Source organism: Nannospalax galili, unplaced genomic scaffold, assembly GCF_000622305.1.
Source record: "Nannospalax galili isolate Female #2095 unplaced genomic scaffold, S.galili_v1.0 scaffold786, whole genome shotgun sequence".
Classification (NCBI taxonomy): Eukaryota; Metazoa; Chordata; class Mammalia; order Rodentia; family Spalacidae; genus Nannospalax; species Nannospalax galili.
In genome coordinates this window covers 386,222-401,347 of record NW_008355774.1, presented here as the reverse complement: position 1 = coordinate 401,347, position 15,126 = coordinate 386,222, and the positions used below count along the sequence as shown (strand labels likewise).

The window sequence follows — 15,126 nt, the reverse complement described above, 5'->3', positions numbered from 1 at the left end:
ACCCTGAGAAATGTAGGCAGAATATCCACAGGCAGCACAGAGCTGAGGAAGCACTCAGGGCAGAGCCTTGTAAGAATCAAAGCTGAAACACCCTCCTAATGGTGGGTTGGGAGGAGTCAGTATGGATTGCAGAGCCTGGTAGGAGGTCAAGGGTGTCGTGGGCTCTTCAACTATGACTGGTCCTTTAAAGTCCATGGAACTTAGGCAGTAATCTCATTTGAGGTGAGCTGGTACTGATAAAACTGGTGAGTGGCCCCCATAATCCTGAGGGCCAGTGATGATGCATGAACACAGCCACCTGCTGGCCATGGCTGGTATTGCTACAGGCAGTGTTCAGACTTAACTACCCTTGGTGGCTCTTGAAGATGGGGTGGTGGCTGGCCTGGCAGAGTCCAAGGCTAGTCCTGTCTGATGCATTCAAGTGGTAGTCTAGATATTGGGTGTCACAGACTCAGAGGAAGCCACTTTAAAAAAAAAAATTATTTTTTATTCTATGTGTATGAGTGTATTGCCTGCATGTGTGTTAAGTGCACCTGTGCCGTGCAATGCCCTCAGAGGTCAGAAGAAGGCATCGAATTCCCCTGGAACTGAAGCCACAGACAGTTGTTAGCCACCATGTGGGTGTTGGGAATTGAACTGCAAGAGCAGTCAGCGCCCTCAACCACCGAGCCATCTCTCCAGCCCCAGGAAGCCACTCTTATATGCAGGGTCTACAAATAATTTTATTGAAATTGAACAAATAATACAACGGTCTTCTTATGCTGGGGGCCCCCAGCCATTTCCCACACTCTAAAAGCACAGAGCTTCCTCAAATAAGGATTTTTTTTTAAAAGGCCATCTCTACATAGAAATCAGACTCTGCCCCAACATCATCATAGTCTATTTACAAGCTTTCACATTTTAAGTATTCCTTTTATGTGTTTTCCTCTCCTTTCTATCTCTACAAAGGGGCTCCAGTACTTTCCCTTGACTGATCCTGAAGGGGTGAAGATACTGTTGAAGAAGGGATGTGGGCTCCTCATAGCTACTGGCACCAGCCCTACTGTGTTGCTTCTTACCACTGGGTGGTGAACAGCCCCTCCTCTACAACTGGGGGGAGGGGACTGGTGCAAAAATAAGGGAGATTAGACTGAATATGTGGTTTGGGGCAAATCCCCATAGGTACAGGCATCCATAGCCTGTCCTGACCCTGGCCTACACCCTCTCTTTTGGGGATGGGAGGGCAACTAGTTGAAGTAAGGAAGGATCAGCCCAGCCCTGGGTGAAAGGAGAAGCCTCCCACACCAGTCCCCATTCCTATGTAACAGCCAGCAAACTGTCCATCCTAGAGTGGGAACAAGTGGCAAGTACGCAGGAAGAATCAGGCTGGCACTGCCCCCAGTCTCTGTCCAATACAGGAGGAATCGAGGTAGCAAAACGGCTGAAATGCTCTGACTAGGGTGTAAGGGAAGAATGAGAAAGGAAGTTCCCACTTGGGTACAGCCCCCACAGCCCAGGGGCTGGAAGAAGGCAGACTTTGCTTGTAAAGTGCTGTGGTTTCTAGTAGGGCTGGGCCCTAGGCAAGCTTGGAAGAAAGCAGGCCAGGCAAGGAACTAGGAACCAGGCATTCCTGACCAGCATATGCCCTGCCATGCTTCTTGCAGGAGTGGCTGGGGAAGGGGGCTGGTAAATCTGCCACTAGCCCTCACCATCACCAGCCACCTTTTGTTCAGACACAAACCAATAGCAGTCAACACCGAGGAACTGCCCCTCTTACAGCTGAAGGTTCTGGGCCAACGGAGATTAGTTTATTCAGGGTTGTGGCACCAGCCTGGACTCCTGAATGGAAGTCACACCTTACTTAAGCCTGGGAGTTTCTTGCTGGGGCAGTGGGTGCTTGTGTCCGCCACATCCCAGGGTCACACCTCATAGAGGATCACAGGGAAATCCACGTGGATGCGGGGGGGATCCAGCTTCACGATGCCCTGCCATGGAAACAGAGGCTAGTGAGGGTCAGCTCCTATTCTAGGAAGCCTTCCTGTTCTTCCCAGCTCCTTCCCCAGTGTACTTCATCTGGGTCTACCTCCACGTACTTGACATAGTATACTCTGTGACGACTGCCCAGCCCCTCACCTGAGGAATCAGATTCTTATGTACCCGCCTCAGCTTAGCCCGTTTCTGTCCGTTCTTGGTGATGATTGTCTCCTCATAGAATTCGTGAGCCAGATCCCCATCTTCATCATAGAACATTGAGCTGTGAAGAGAAGGGAATAGGTTGGGCTGGAGCCTCACATCTGGTCATGGTAAATGTGACAAACCACAGGGACGTATGCTCAACCCGAAGTGAGGAGAAACAATCTTAGTGGAAGAAGAAATGCATAGTATCCCTGAGGTATGCTTTGCTTGGGGCTTGGGGTCTATAGAAGAAGTAGGAAGTGCGGTAATGGCCACTGTTACTCTACTCTGTCATATCCACAAGAGGCCACACCAGAGTACAATGTCCAGACAACCAAAGCCAGTTCTCATCACTGGTCGGTTCCACACGAGCAGCCATTCCAGTATCTGGCCATTCATCTAAGGTAGTGGCCTGGGCACTACCAAAGATACTGCTGGTTCAGTGACAGAGATTCAGATAGTGGATGTCTTAGCTCCTTCCTGAGTAGTGGGTATAGCTCAGTTGACACTAACAGGTGTCTGGTATCTACAGTCAAATTTCCCCATAGGGAGTGCCAGTCCCCAGGAGCTCACTAGGTCCAGGCCATTATGGTGCTCTTGTGAGGGTTCCTGGGAAAAGATCAGTCCTCCAGATCTAGAGAACCTAACTAGGTGAAGGTCTTACCCCATCCCCCTGGTCCTACCCTCAACACTGAGGCCCAGCTCTGCTTTCCCAGACACTACTCTTGGAAGTCCAACCCCACTGTGGGGACGGAAGACACCTAAACAGGTCATTCTCCCTTACAGGAATAGAAGATGCATAATGCCTTCGATTTGCAGACTGAGTTTGGGATGAAAACATGCAGACACCTTTCGGAGACCCTATCTTAGCTGTATCGTGGGGGACTCCTTCCCAAGGGACAAGCCTCAGCAGACTTCCCTAGGGAGACCTGAGCACCGAGAAACTGGCTGCCGCCCGGCTTTCCCCACCCCTTGCTCTCATAGGGACCCAAAATATGTTGAGTCGCCCTGACTCAAATGTAGGAGGTTCCCTGGCGGACGTTCCCCGAGGCGCCTGGTTGTCTTCCCCGAGAGAGATACCTATTGCTCTTACCCGCGGCGCGTGAATACGAAGGGGGGCACCGCTCGGGCTCGAGACCGCACCAAAGACTGCTCAGCGCCCGCTGCCTCGGGGCCGCCGCCCCCCGTCGCCGAGGCAAAGGGCCAGAGGCCCCGAGCTTTGGAGCCGCTGGCGCCCATGTCAGCGCCGCGGGCGCATGGCGGACCCAGCGGCCGCTCGTCTCTCACAGTGTGGCGGGTGCCACCATGCCCTGCCCCGGCCTCCGCTCACAGGTGCCGCCGCCGCCGCCTTCCGCAGGCTCGGCTGTCTCCACGGAAACCTCACTTCCGCTTCCGTACGCTGCCCTTGGTGAGTGGCTACACTTCTTGTCAGTTTGTTGAGCAGAACCAATGAGCACCCTCAGAAGCTGGGCACCCCAGGACGCGCCGCAAGAGCCCAGGTCCCAGCAGGCTGTGCTCTTGTCAGCTGGGACAGCTCCCTTCCAGAAACGGAGGTAGCGTGCTGTTTTGGACTTTGAAGCCAGACTGGCAGGCGTGCATGGTGGTTACGACGACCTACCTGGGCCCAGTGAGCCTACTCAAAGGGTCGCCTCCAAAAAGGGACCTTTGGCCTGCCCCAGGCTACAGTGCCCATTTAGCTCCTATTTTCACATCGTTGTTGCAGCTGTCAACTTTATGTAAAATAGAGCATAGGAAAAACCCTAAGGAACTTGCCAAATGTCTTTTTAAAAAATGGGGTGGGGGATTTCTTATGGGACACTGTGGTCTGAAAGAGCATAAAATCCCATGTTCTATATTCACCAGAATGCATACTTCATTATGTAACATAAGAACTGTCACAGCCGTACTTTTGGTAGCATGTGGTCTGATTGAGTGGGTATTTGGTGGATTGCCATGGTTTCTCAGGTTGGTGAGAATGGTTTGTCTGAACTCTAGCTGTAGTTTATTCTTGTCCCCACTGTGACTTGAGCCCCAGAATGCTGAATAATGCCTGAGTACATAGGTATACAGCTCCAAAATGTACTGGTTCCATTGCAACCTGCAAAGGATGTACTACAAATGTGCCAATCACTGTTGGCAGCCACTCACACAAGGAGCTATCCAGACTATGGGCCCACATCTAGAGTCCAAAACCAGTAAGATTCTTAAATCTTTATTCAGCCAATTCTCTCAGGCCTCAGGCCCTGATGATGACAGTAACCCCCATCCCTTTCCCCACAGGAGGCATTCAGTTGAGGCCACAAAACATTACATACATTCATACACTTCCATCAAAAATATCTGAGCTTTGGCAAACAATGGGTCTGATCCAGCAATATCCTCCATAAGAGGAGCTGAGGCACTGTTGCTTCACTGCCAGCCCTCCCTGACCTCAGGGTATGTGTATATAAGTCAGAAGGCACTATAGAGGGAAACCCAGACTCTACCTCACTGCCTGCTTTATTATGAGCAGTCAGTCACTCTTGGCTCTGATAGAGCTATCCTGAGACTTCATCCAAGACCCCAAATAATCTCTCTATAGATAAGTACTCTCATCCCTACAAACATAACCTTGCTGTGTTGGTTGTCCAAGATTCTCACAGCTGAGACACAAATTAAGGAGACTTCTGCCCTACCCCTGCTGTAAGCCTGGAGAGTATGACCCAGTATGTGAAGGGCAGAGAGATACAGAGGCATGCCCTGATATACCCACTGGTAGACGGCTAGCTCCTTCGCTGTTCTCTGGGCTCATTCACCCCAACAGAGGAGGGCCTCCATGCACACTCATTCCTTAGGCCCCATGCGCCCTGTCACACTCACACGGCACACTCTTGGCACTGCCTATTTTCCTCCTGCCACCCAAGAGTACAAAAGGTCACCCCAAGGGACAGGCGTGCAGGGCCTCCTGGATCTTCTGGCGGCAATGAGAGTACTTCTGCAGGATCTGGCGGAGGTGTTCTTCTTCTTCCCGTTGCAGGATTCGCAGGAAGTTATGTAGTTCAGGCATGCTGAAGGCATCCCACTGCAAAGGGGCAGAGAAGAGGTACACAGGCTACAGCAAAAAAATGGACAAGTTGGCAGAACTTCCCCAGAGACAACCAGTATAATCATACATGTTAGGACTGGGCTTTCTTATGTTACCTTATTTTTTTGGTTAATTTTTTTCCTGTCCTTTTTTAAAAAAATCTTTTTGAGACAGGGTCTCCCTGGAGCCCTGGCTGGCCTTGAACTCAGAGATTCATCTGCCTCTGCCACCCAAGTGCTGGCATTAAAGGCATGTGCCACCACACCCAGCCTGTTTAGTTATTTTTTGAGACAAGGTCTCACCATTTATCAAAGGCTAGCCTTGAACTTGCTATGTGGCCCAGGCTGGCCGAAACTTGTGATTCTCCTACAACCTGCTTCCTGGAAGTAATCCTGTTTTCAGGTTGATGTTAAAACTCTTGCCTGAATAGTCTGTGCTAGGAGCCCCATTAGCAGTCTATATAGAAGACAGAGCCTACAAAATAGTCACCTCTTAGAGAGATAATTAAATAGGATGTTACCTGTTGTCATGGGTGCTCTCCCTTAATACAATGGACTGTGAATCAAATCCAAGTTCTCCTAAATGTGAGCTACATTTCCACCCAGGCAGTCCACCTACCTCCCCCACCCTTTACTTTTGCAGCTGGGATTTATGCCTGTTAAGTACATACTCTGTCACAGAACCAATATCAGCCATTAAGTAAAGTCTTTTCTTTTACATTACTGGAATTGAAACAAGGGCATTACACATGTTAAGACCTTTACCACTAAGTTATAGCCCAGCCCTCTTTTTACTTTTTGAGATAGGGTCTCACAAGTTACACAGGCTGGTCTTAAAAGTCACTCTGTGGCCCAGGCAGGCCTTGAGCTTGTGATCTTCCAGCCTCACCCAAGAAGTTGGGATTATAGGCTTGTGCCACTAGGCTTTGGTAAGACTTTTTTGAGACAGTGTCTTGCTAGGTAACTCAGGTTGGTCTTGAACTTGAGGCAGTCCTCTTTAGTCACCCAAGTAGCTGGGATTACAGGCCTGTCACCAGTTTCAGCTGGTAATTTTTAAAATTTTGTTTTGTTTTTGTGAGCTAGGGTCTCACTATGTAGCCCTGGCTGGCTTGGAACTCTTGGAACTTACTATGAGGAACAGGTTGGGCTTGCACTCACAGAGATCCGCCTGCTTCTTCCTCTGCCTCCCGAGTAATGGGATTAAAGGTGCTGGTAAAAAGTTGCACCTATAGCCAGGCATGGTGGTGCATGCCTGTAGTCCCAGCACTTGGGAGGCAGGACAGCTGGGGCTATAAGGAGACCCTGCTTCAAAAAGACAAAAAAAAAAAAAGTTGCACCTGTGTAGGCTTTTTTTTTTTCTTTTCTTTTTGAGACAGGGTTTCCTTGAAGCCCCAGCTGGCCTGGAACTTGCTAGGTAGACCAGGCTGGCCTCAAGCTTACAGAGATTCACCTGCCTCTGCCTCCCAAGTGCTAGGATTAAAGGCATGTGCCACCATGCCCAGCTCTATGTAGTTTTTTTAAAAGGTTTTTTTTTTTTTTGGTCAGGTGTGATATGATGGTACATATCTTTAATTCAGTACTCAGAAGTCAGAGGCAGGCGGATCAGTTTGAGTTCAAGGCCAACTTGGTCTACACAGCAAGTTCCAGGCCAGGCAGGGCTATATAGTGAGACTCTCAAAAAATTAAAGTTTATTTTTTATTTTTTTTGTTCTTTTTGAGACAGGGTCTCCCTGTTGCCCCAGTTGTCCTGGAACTCACTATGTAGACCAGGCTGGCCTTGAACTCACAGAGCTCCGCCTACCTCTGCCTCCCAAGTGCTGGGACTACAGGCATGTGCCACCATGCCTGGCTAAAAAGTTTATTTTTAATTGTGTGTGTCTATGTGAATATGAGTAGCAGGTGCCCACCGAGGCCAGAAGACATTGGCTCCCTTAGGGTTGGAGTTATAGGCAGTTGTAAGTTGCCCAGGGTAGGTGCTGAGAACCGAACTTGGGTCCTCTGGAAGAGCAATACATGCTCACAGTTGCTGAGCTATCTTTTCAGCTCACATCCCTGTAGCTCTGAACTCTTCTGGACTTACCATGAAGTCAGCCAGACTCCTCAATCTTCAGAAGTTTTTCCATATGAGGAAAGAGCAATATATCAGGACAATTCTTGTTTCTTTTTTTTCTGCTGTAGCCCAGACTAGTTCCAAACTCACAACAAGCCTCCTATCTTAGCCTCCCAAGTTCTGGGATTATAGGTATGAACCACTATATTCAGCACCTTCCTAGATTCTTGAGGAAGGCTCTAGGCCTTAGCCTAAATGTCTTGGAAGCCTGTACTTTAGTTACAAGACTGGTACATTCTTGGAGAGGCTGTGCAGGGATTGTCCTCCAGTCCAGTTCATCCTGAAAGTCTATTGTAGCTACATCTCACCAGCCTTGTCCAGTTAAGAAAACAGAGAGTGCCGGGCGTGGTGGCACATGCCTTTAATTCCAGCACTCGGGAGGCAGAGGCAGGAGGATCTCTGTGAGTTCAAGGCCAGCCTGGTTTACATAGTGAGTTCTAGAATAGCTGGGGCTACAGGGAGACCCTGTTTCAAAAAGACCAAAAAACAAAACAAAAACAAACAAACAAAAAAAAACCCAGAGACTATGTACTTACATTCACTTCCCCAGAATCATTCTCTTTCAGGACAAAGCTCAAGGCCTTCTCACTGGGCCCTGCAAGAAGCCGTAGCTTCAGGGGCTGCTCATCATCTGACAGTTTCCGGAAGTACACTAGAAGACAGGCAAGGAGAAAGGGATACAAATCAAGAGATAGGCACAGATGCCTCAGCCCTAGCATGCATAGGCATATGATATATACCCCTTATACAGGATGGGGTGGGATAGGAAACCTACCTTGGCCATGCCGTTCAGCTTGTTCATAGAGTGCAAATTTACGGGGATCATCCACCACCAAGAATTTGCGCAACAGGGCTTCAATGACCTCACGTGCCCGTGTGCGTGACAGAACATGCAGATGCTTGATAGCATCCTTAGGCAGGTAAAAGGAAGTGCGGCGCCTCACAGCTGTGTTGCGCCCTGGGCCCCGCCGGGTATCCTGTAAAGAAGGTGGTTTCTTGCTAGAAGGTACTGAGACAGGGCGCACCAGTTTCAGCTGAACCTTAATGAAGCCTGTGTAGGATCCATCCTTGTTCTACAGAAGGAAAGAAAGAGATGGGTAAATCACTGCTTAGGCCCACCCAAGAACACCTTTGTGATGACTCTCTGTGAATCTGGCACAAAACTGGGTGTCTGCCCCTCCCCACAATCCCCTTCCTAAACAATCAACTCACCAGGCTCATGAAGAGGTTGCTGTTGATCTGGCCATTGTACTCCTTGATCCTCTGCTCAATTTCAGCCTGAGAAAGATCAGGTGTCTCCCATTCTACAGGCTCATCCTAAAAGACAGGCCAGCATGGATTCAGGGCCCTTGAAAAAACCCAGGCTTTTCTGAAAAATGGTCTCTGGAGCAGTGCTTGGAAACTGATTTTGGCCTTGCCACTGAACCCATCCACTCTGAATCCATTACTGTTTCTAGTTCTGCATGCTATAGATACAGATAGCAAAGTAAAGTACAATCATTTGGCTTCCTTCTGCTGCCTGTCTAGGTCCATCTTGGCACTGAATGTGGCACTAAGTCTATCACAGAAACAACTGAAAACATGGGGCAGGAAAACATGAAGAGCTATGAGAAAGGAATTTTTTTAAAGTAAAACCACTTCTTGAGGATGGAGGTGTAGCTCAGTGATAGAGTACTTGCCTAGTATGCACAAGGCCCTTCAATCCTCAGTTCCAAAAAAAGTAAAACCACATCTGAACTGCACAACTCATTTCAGCACCCTAGCTGCATTTGAGTCTGTTCTGGAGATGACAGCCCATTTTTCTACTCTGTACCAGAACAGAACATAATCCACTGCAGAGTAGTAAGAAGTATGGAAGAGGACATCCCTTAGTGGGTTTCTTAGGGCCAGCCCGACTGTATATCTCAGATATGGTGAACAAATCTTTATGACATACCATTTATCCTTGACACAAGCTGCACAAAAGGTAGCTTCAAGTGAGGCTTCAATGTGCCAGAGGTGCACAGGCAACTTCCTGGCAGATCTTGTCCTACAAGTACCAAGCACTTCCCCCCTTGCTGTCTGGAGACTTAGCTCAAAGAGTTCAGCTCCACCTTCAGGGGCTGGATTCCCTTCCCTCTTCTCTCCCAAGGGTAGAATGTGGGTCAGGGCAGCCAGGACTCTGACTTTCTTCTATCAAACTCACTTGGCCCCACTGCCTCAGCCTTACTTCCTGTTGATGTCAGAAAGGCCCTGGTTGGAATGGAATTGGCACAAACACAGATGACATCACCACTGACCAATGCCTTGTCCCAGGAGAATTCTCATCAGGTCTCCAGTAGAATGACACCATGCCCAGCTCTGAGCCAAGGATAGCCAGGGCTTTCCCTTGGAGTCCCCTAACTTGCTTAAACTGCTGATGGAAATGAATAGGGAGGGAAGGAAAAAAGAAGCAGCAAGCTCTTCACCCAGAACCTGAGGTTCTTAGTAGTCAGCAAGGGCATGGGGTTAGGGACTATGGAATCACAGGAAAAGGGATTTGGAGGGGAAGTGGGAACCAATGTCCACTTCCCCCTCAAGTTTCCAAAGGTCTCCTGGATGGAGTAAAACACTGAATAAAATTTCAGCAGAAACTGTGTTGGGGACAGTCAGCAACTCTGTTAGGTTAGCAAGAACAAATTATAAACTGGGTGGGGTGATATATGCCTTTAATCCCAGCAGAGGCAGATAGATCTCTATGAGACTGAGGCCAGCTTGGTCTAGCCTGCTCAATGTATTGAGTTCTAGGCCAGATGGGGCTATAGGAACACCCTGTCTCAAGAAGAAAAAGAAAAGGAACAAATGGTGAGAGATCAAGAAAATGAGGGACAGGGGTTGGGGGTGGGATGTAAGCATAAAAGGAGGGCTGAGAAAGAAGAGTGTCTCAGTGGGAAGAACCTGGCCAGGAGGTGTACAGATGCAGGAGGAATGCTAAACAGCCTACTGCAGTGTGACAAGAACTTTCTGTTTAGAGAACTGGGAGGGCTCAAGAAAGGTGCAAATATCTCCTTTGTGATAGCTGGGAATGAGAAATTTTACTTTCGCTTCACTTTTTGGATTATTCTGGACTCATTTGTAGCCTCTTCCCTTCTGTAGGTGAGCCTACTACAGTATCTTCACTCATAAACAAGGGACTTGAACTAGTGGTATCCTGCAATCCTGTCAGGATTCAGGGGAAGTTTTTCTTTTTCTTCCCCAAAGCTGCCTGATAAAGAGAATACCAACTGTTGTAAAGCATGACCATGGAATTCCCTTTTCCCTTGCACCATAGACATCCTCCATTCTACCACTGTACTTAGGACTAATGGTTTTATTTTACCCACACCCTCCAGCTGGGGATTGAACACACAGCCTCAAACATGTGAGGCATGTGCTCAGCCACTGAGCTACATATTTTATTTACCATTTGGGACTTCTTAGTTTTTTGTTGTTGTTGTTGCTGTTCCTTAGTCTAGGGATGGAACCCAAGACCTCATGCATGCTAGCTAAGCAGTCTACAACTGAGCTAGCCCTGAACTGCCTTAAAAAATATTTCTATATGCCTTTCAACTAGCTAGTGTGCTTTTTCCACCCAGGATAAATGACTCAAGCTGAGTGGCAAGGAGACATACCCAGGGGCCCATAAAGAATCCAAAGTCTGGACTGTGGTTTGGGGGGTTGCTAAGTAACACTCCACGTGTAAGAAATTTTTTTTTTTTTTGTCTTTTTGAAGCAAGGTCTCCCTGTAGTCCCAGCTGTTCTGGAACTCACTATGTAGACCAGGCTGGCCTTGAACTCACAGAGATCCGCCTGCCTCTGCCTCCCAAGTGCTGGGACTACAGGCATGCGCCACCACGCCTGGCTGTAAGAAATTTTTATCAAATTTTATCTAAAGTATCACCTACAACTCCATTTTCTCGGCTCAGATACGGAATTCTACTCCGTTGCTGCCAGTATATTAAACTTCAGTCTCCATCTTTCTTTCCTGATGCCCTGGCCTCTGTGCTTTTCTGAGAGATTTTGGCCCAGGAACAGTTAGCTGAGCGTGGTGGTCACATTCATGATACTCCCAGAAAAGTTTCTGATAGATTGAGCTGCCCTGAATCTTCCAGCAGTAACTCCTCTCAGAGAGCATTCCTGCTCCCTGGGGTAAAATGCTCCGGAATTCTTACAGTCTCTTACTATTCTCAAATCCCCTTCCCAAAATTCCACCCTAGAGGGACGATCGGAATTGTCTACATTCCAACAGCTGGAGACAGCAGGCCCAGGAAGAGCAGGGGACATTCAGCAGACTGCTTCGGAGTGCAAACGGAAGGGATGGACTTCCCTTCCAAACTTCCCACTACCCGCCGAACTCCTCCTCCACTTCCTTTTTCCCAGCGGAGGGAGTAGGCGCGTTCAAGCGCAAAATCAAGACGGTGGTTTGGGCTGCACAGTTGGCTTTAGTCATAGGTGGAGAACGCCCTCCTCTGGTCCATCCCAAGCTACAGAGCTGCTTCCCCAGGCCTGTGACAGGGCGAGCAGGGAGGCTCGTACTTAGTAGCGGCACGCTGAACCCAGCTTTTACCTAGTCACCACCAAGACAGAGAGCCTCGCCGGGGGAGCTGCCAATTAACTCCGTGCAGCAACTGAGCGGGGAGTGGCGGGCTCTAGCGGCCGCACCCCCCCCCCCCGCGGGGCCCCCCCCCCCCCCCCGGGGACCCCCCCCCCAGCTCCCACCTGGTCCCGCCGCGGCCTGCGGACCAGCGAGGTACGCGCCGTGAAGTACTGCTCGAGCTCGGAGTCCGAGTCCTCCTGGCTGCAATAGCCACTGCTAGTCGTGCTGCTCCAGGTCATCTCGAAGGAAGGAGTGTCGGCCTCGCCCATCGTCGCGCCCGCCCGATCCCCAAGTCCACTGCGTCCGGAGCCTCCAACCACCGCCCCGGGCGCTGCGTGCGTGTGCGCGTGTCTGTGTGCGCTTGCGCCGAAACCAGCGCCGCGCTGCTACCGTTAGGACTGAAACGAAGACAGCAGGAACCTGGCTCTTGTGTCATTGGGTGAAAGAGCGTGGAGGGGCGGGGACACAACGCTACATCTGAAGAATGACCTCATCGCCCAGGCACCTCAACACGGCTCCGCCTCTCAGGCCTCACTTCCTAAGGGGAACGTGTCGGAACATGTGCGCATGTGTACCAGCGTAGCCTCAGGACCGGAAGCGGGGTGGGAGACCTGCTTGCCCGCGCAGCAAGGCTGGGCTGGCTTCGGCTGCCTGTGGTTTATGAGCTGAAGCGTTCGCGCGGCCTCAGACATTCCTCCAAGCTCGCAAACAGAACTAGCCTCTTTGATGCCCGGAAATTGGCAATTGGGAAGTTCCTTGTGTCCTGGGTCGGGACTAGCCCGGAACAACTCCGCTGACGACTGACAGTCTTCGGGGTCCCCGTCCCCCCCCCCCATTCCTATCCCGCGCTCACCACGTTTGTGTCCCGCTCCAGCAGGGGGTCCCAGCCCAGGTCTCGGGGCCCGCAGCAGTCCAAGCAGACGAGAGCGCGGCAACGGTAATGGCAGGTGAACTTGCAGTCTGCAGAAAGGGCTGCCGTGAGGTGGAGCCCCGGCTCCAGCTCGGGAAAGCGACCCAGGGCCTGAGGGAGAGCCTTTGCCCTACAGATTTCTGCTTGACTGGCCTTTTCTCAGGCCGGGTTACCGCCCATTGCTGCACAGATTCCAGTGATGTCGATCCCCAGGCATGTTTGGAAACTGGCTGGAATGTCTCAGGTAGTTAGAGATCCAAGCCTGCTTAACATTTGTGTTTCTATCGCCTCCCGCTGACCTTCCTGTTACTCATTTACTTGAAAAACAAAAGCCTTTAATCTGCGACTTCCTATATTTGTCTCATGCCGTCTCTCGGACATTGGTTTACACACTTCTAATTTCTCTGTGTGTGTGTGTTTTGAGATAGGATGTAGTTCTGGCCATCCTAGGGTAGCCTTGAATTCCTCCTGATCCTTCTGCCTTCACAGTACCTGTGCTTTCAGGCGAGTGCCACATCATTGCAGGTGCCTCATTCTTTGTTTTCTGTACCCATTTATGAGGATTGCTCCCATTTCAGAAAATTGCCCTGGTCAGAGTCCTCAGTCCTTAACATTTGTTGGTTGTTCCTCTTGACTACCAGGGATAGTACCCACTGAGCAGGTTTTCCTCCCACTTTTCTGTGATTCCTGCCTGGCTCCTTTGTTCATTCTGTCCCAACTTCCAGGTCTAGCAGTCAATGTCCAGGGTTCTTTCACCTGAATACTGCCCTGCTGTCTACACTCACCTGTCCCAGATCCAAGGCAGCTCTGATCAGTCTCCAGCTCAAACCTATGTGTAGTACTACTTTCACTTTGATGTCTAACAGCGATTTCAAGTGAACATGGCCCAAATGTCACTTCTTCTATTTCACGCTTACCCTTGCCAAGATTCCTATCTCAGCAAAAGCTGTCACTATTAGCCCAGTTGTTTGAGGCAAAATCCCAGACTTATTCTTTCATTTCTCCCTTCTCTACCTCTTCTCAAGTACCCAAACTCCAGTTTCTCATCTCCAGAGAGCTTTTCTCTTTGAGAACCTTGTAGTATCACTGTCCTTGCTTTTGTACTGTCACAAATTCCTGGACTTCACTACCTGAACTTGTGATTTAGGTAAATGAGAAGAGCTCTATGCATGCACAGGCTACAGTACCATCCTTAAGTTTCTCTATGGCTCAACTTAAGCTAAACATTAAGCCAAACCTTAGAATGAACTGGAGGTGGGGAATTACTGAATGCCTAGGGCCATCTTTCAGCAATTGACTCAACAAGTCTGAGATCCAGGCTTAAGGAGATTGGAGGGCTGTAAAGTACCCTGATGATTCAAGCTGGTGTACAGCCAGAACCATCTGCTTGCTGGTGATACCTAGAACAGGATCACCCGGTCTTTGTTCCATGTTTGGGCCCCTGGTTCCTTGTTCCACGGTAAGCCTTGGCTAAAGACTCTATGAAATCCCTACTTGCGCAGGGAGCCCAGCCAAGGATCTAACTTTTTCTGCCCTGATTCCTTGCGTAGATAACTTCACCCAGGATTTCTAGAGGGGAACACAGTGAGTGAATCATTGGGAAGAGGCAGACCTGGGAACCTAGGCTTAGATCACAGTAGGCACAAAGACGGGCCCAGGCACTTTAAAGACAAACTTGAAATCAGCACCTTATTCACTGCCTCTGTGCAGCTGTGTGCCAGCCACGGATGGAGTATGACAAGGGAGAAACCATTTTCTCACACACTCCTCCCTGATGGGGCCAGGTAACGGGACCTGGTCTGCGGGATCTTCACCGCTGACCCCCTCCACAGCGGTGGCGCTGCCTTTGACCTCCCGTTCTGCTGTCGCTGGTGTTGGGGGCCGCTACTCACACGCGCACTGTAGGCCCTTGCGCACGACGCCCCAGATGAAGTCTCCACAGAGGTCGCACCACGTGTGCGTGGCGGGCCCTGTAGGCTGGAAGCGGTGGCCACGACCCGGGCCCTGCAGCTGTGACGGGTTGCGCGAGGTGCCCGGCGCAATGCGCAGAGCGTTGGCACGCTCCAGCCGGGTGCGGCCTGGGCCGGTACGCCCAGCGGGTGCCAGTTCCCGAAGCTCAATGAGCTCTGTCTCCGCCGACATGGCCCAGTGAGGCCTGGGCTCCAGCGGACTGGGCGCTAGTGAAAGCCGGGCGGGCGAGGCCGCAGGGCGGGCCGCGACTTCGGCGCCGCCCCCAGGACCAAGGCAGGGCGGCTGGAAAGAGCTGAGAACTGCGAAATGGAAACCTCGGCAATC

General features: G+C 50.3%; 2 protein-coding genes across 3 annotated transcripts; both read right to left on the bottom strand.

The window, feature by feature from the left end:
• Positions 1-702: 702 nt before the first annotated feature.
• Tusc2 (tumor suppressor 2, mitochondrial calcium regulator) lies at positions 703-3,539 on the bottom strand. Its single transcript, XM_008853118.2, has 3 exons — positions 3,248-3,539; positions 2,113-2,233; positions 703-1,964 (listed from the first exon to the last, which is right to left on the bottom strand). The coding sequence occupies exons 1-3, from the start codon at positions 3,391-3,393 to the stop codon at positions 1,899-1,901; spliced, it is 333 nt and encodes a 110-aa protein (XP_008851340.1). The 5' UTR covers positions 3,394-3,539; the 3' UTR covers positions 703-1,898.
• Positions 3,540-4,350: 811 nt separating this feature from the next.
• Positions 4,351-15,070, bottom strand: Rassf1 (Ras association domain family member 1). 2 transcript variants are annotated; one of them, XM_008853116.3, is made up of 6 exons: positions 14,724-15,070; positions 12,775-12,881; positions 8,540-8,644; positions 8,103-8,400; positions 7,864-7,979; positions 4,351-5,215 (listed from the first exon to the last, which is right to left on the bottom strand). In XM_008853116.3, exons 1-6 carry the CDS (start codon positions 14,971-14,973, stop codon positions 5,069-5,071), a joined length of 1,023 nt encoding a protein of 340 aa, XP_008851338.1. In that variant the 5' UTR covers positions 14,974-15,070; the 3' UTR covers positions 4,351-5,068. The 2 variants fall into 2 exon arrangements, with proteins under 2 accessions (XP_008851338.1, XP_008851339.1); XM_008853117.3 differs by lacking the exons at positions 12,775-12,881; positions 14,724-15,070 and adding an exon at positions 12,044-12,729.
• Between the last annotated feature and the right edge of the window lie 56 nt (positions 15,071-15,126).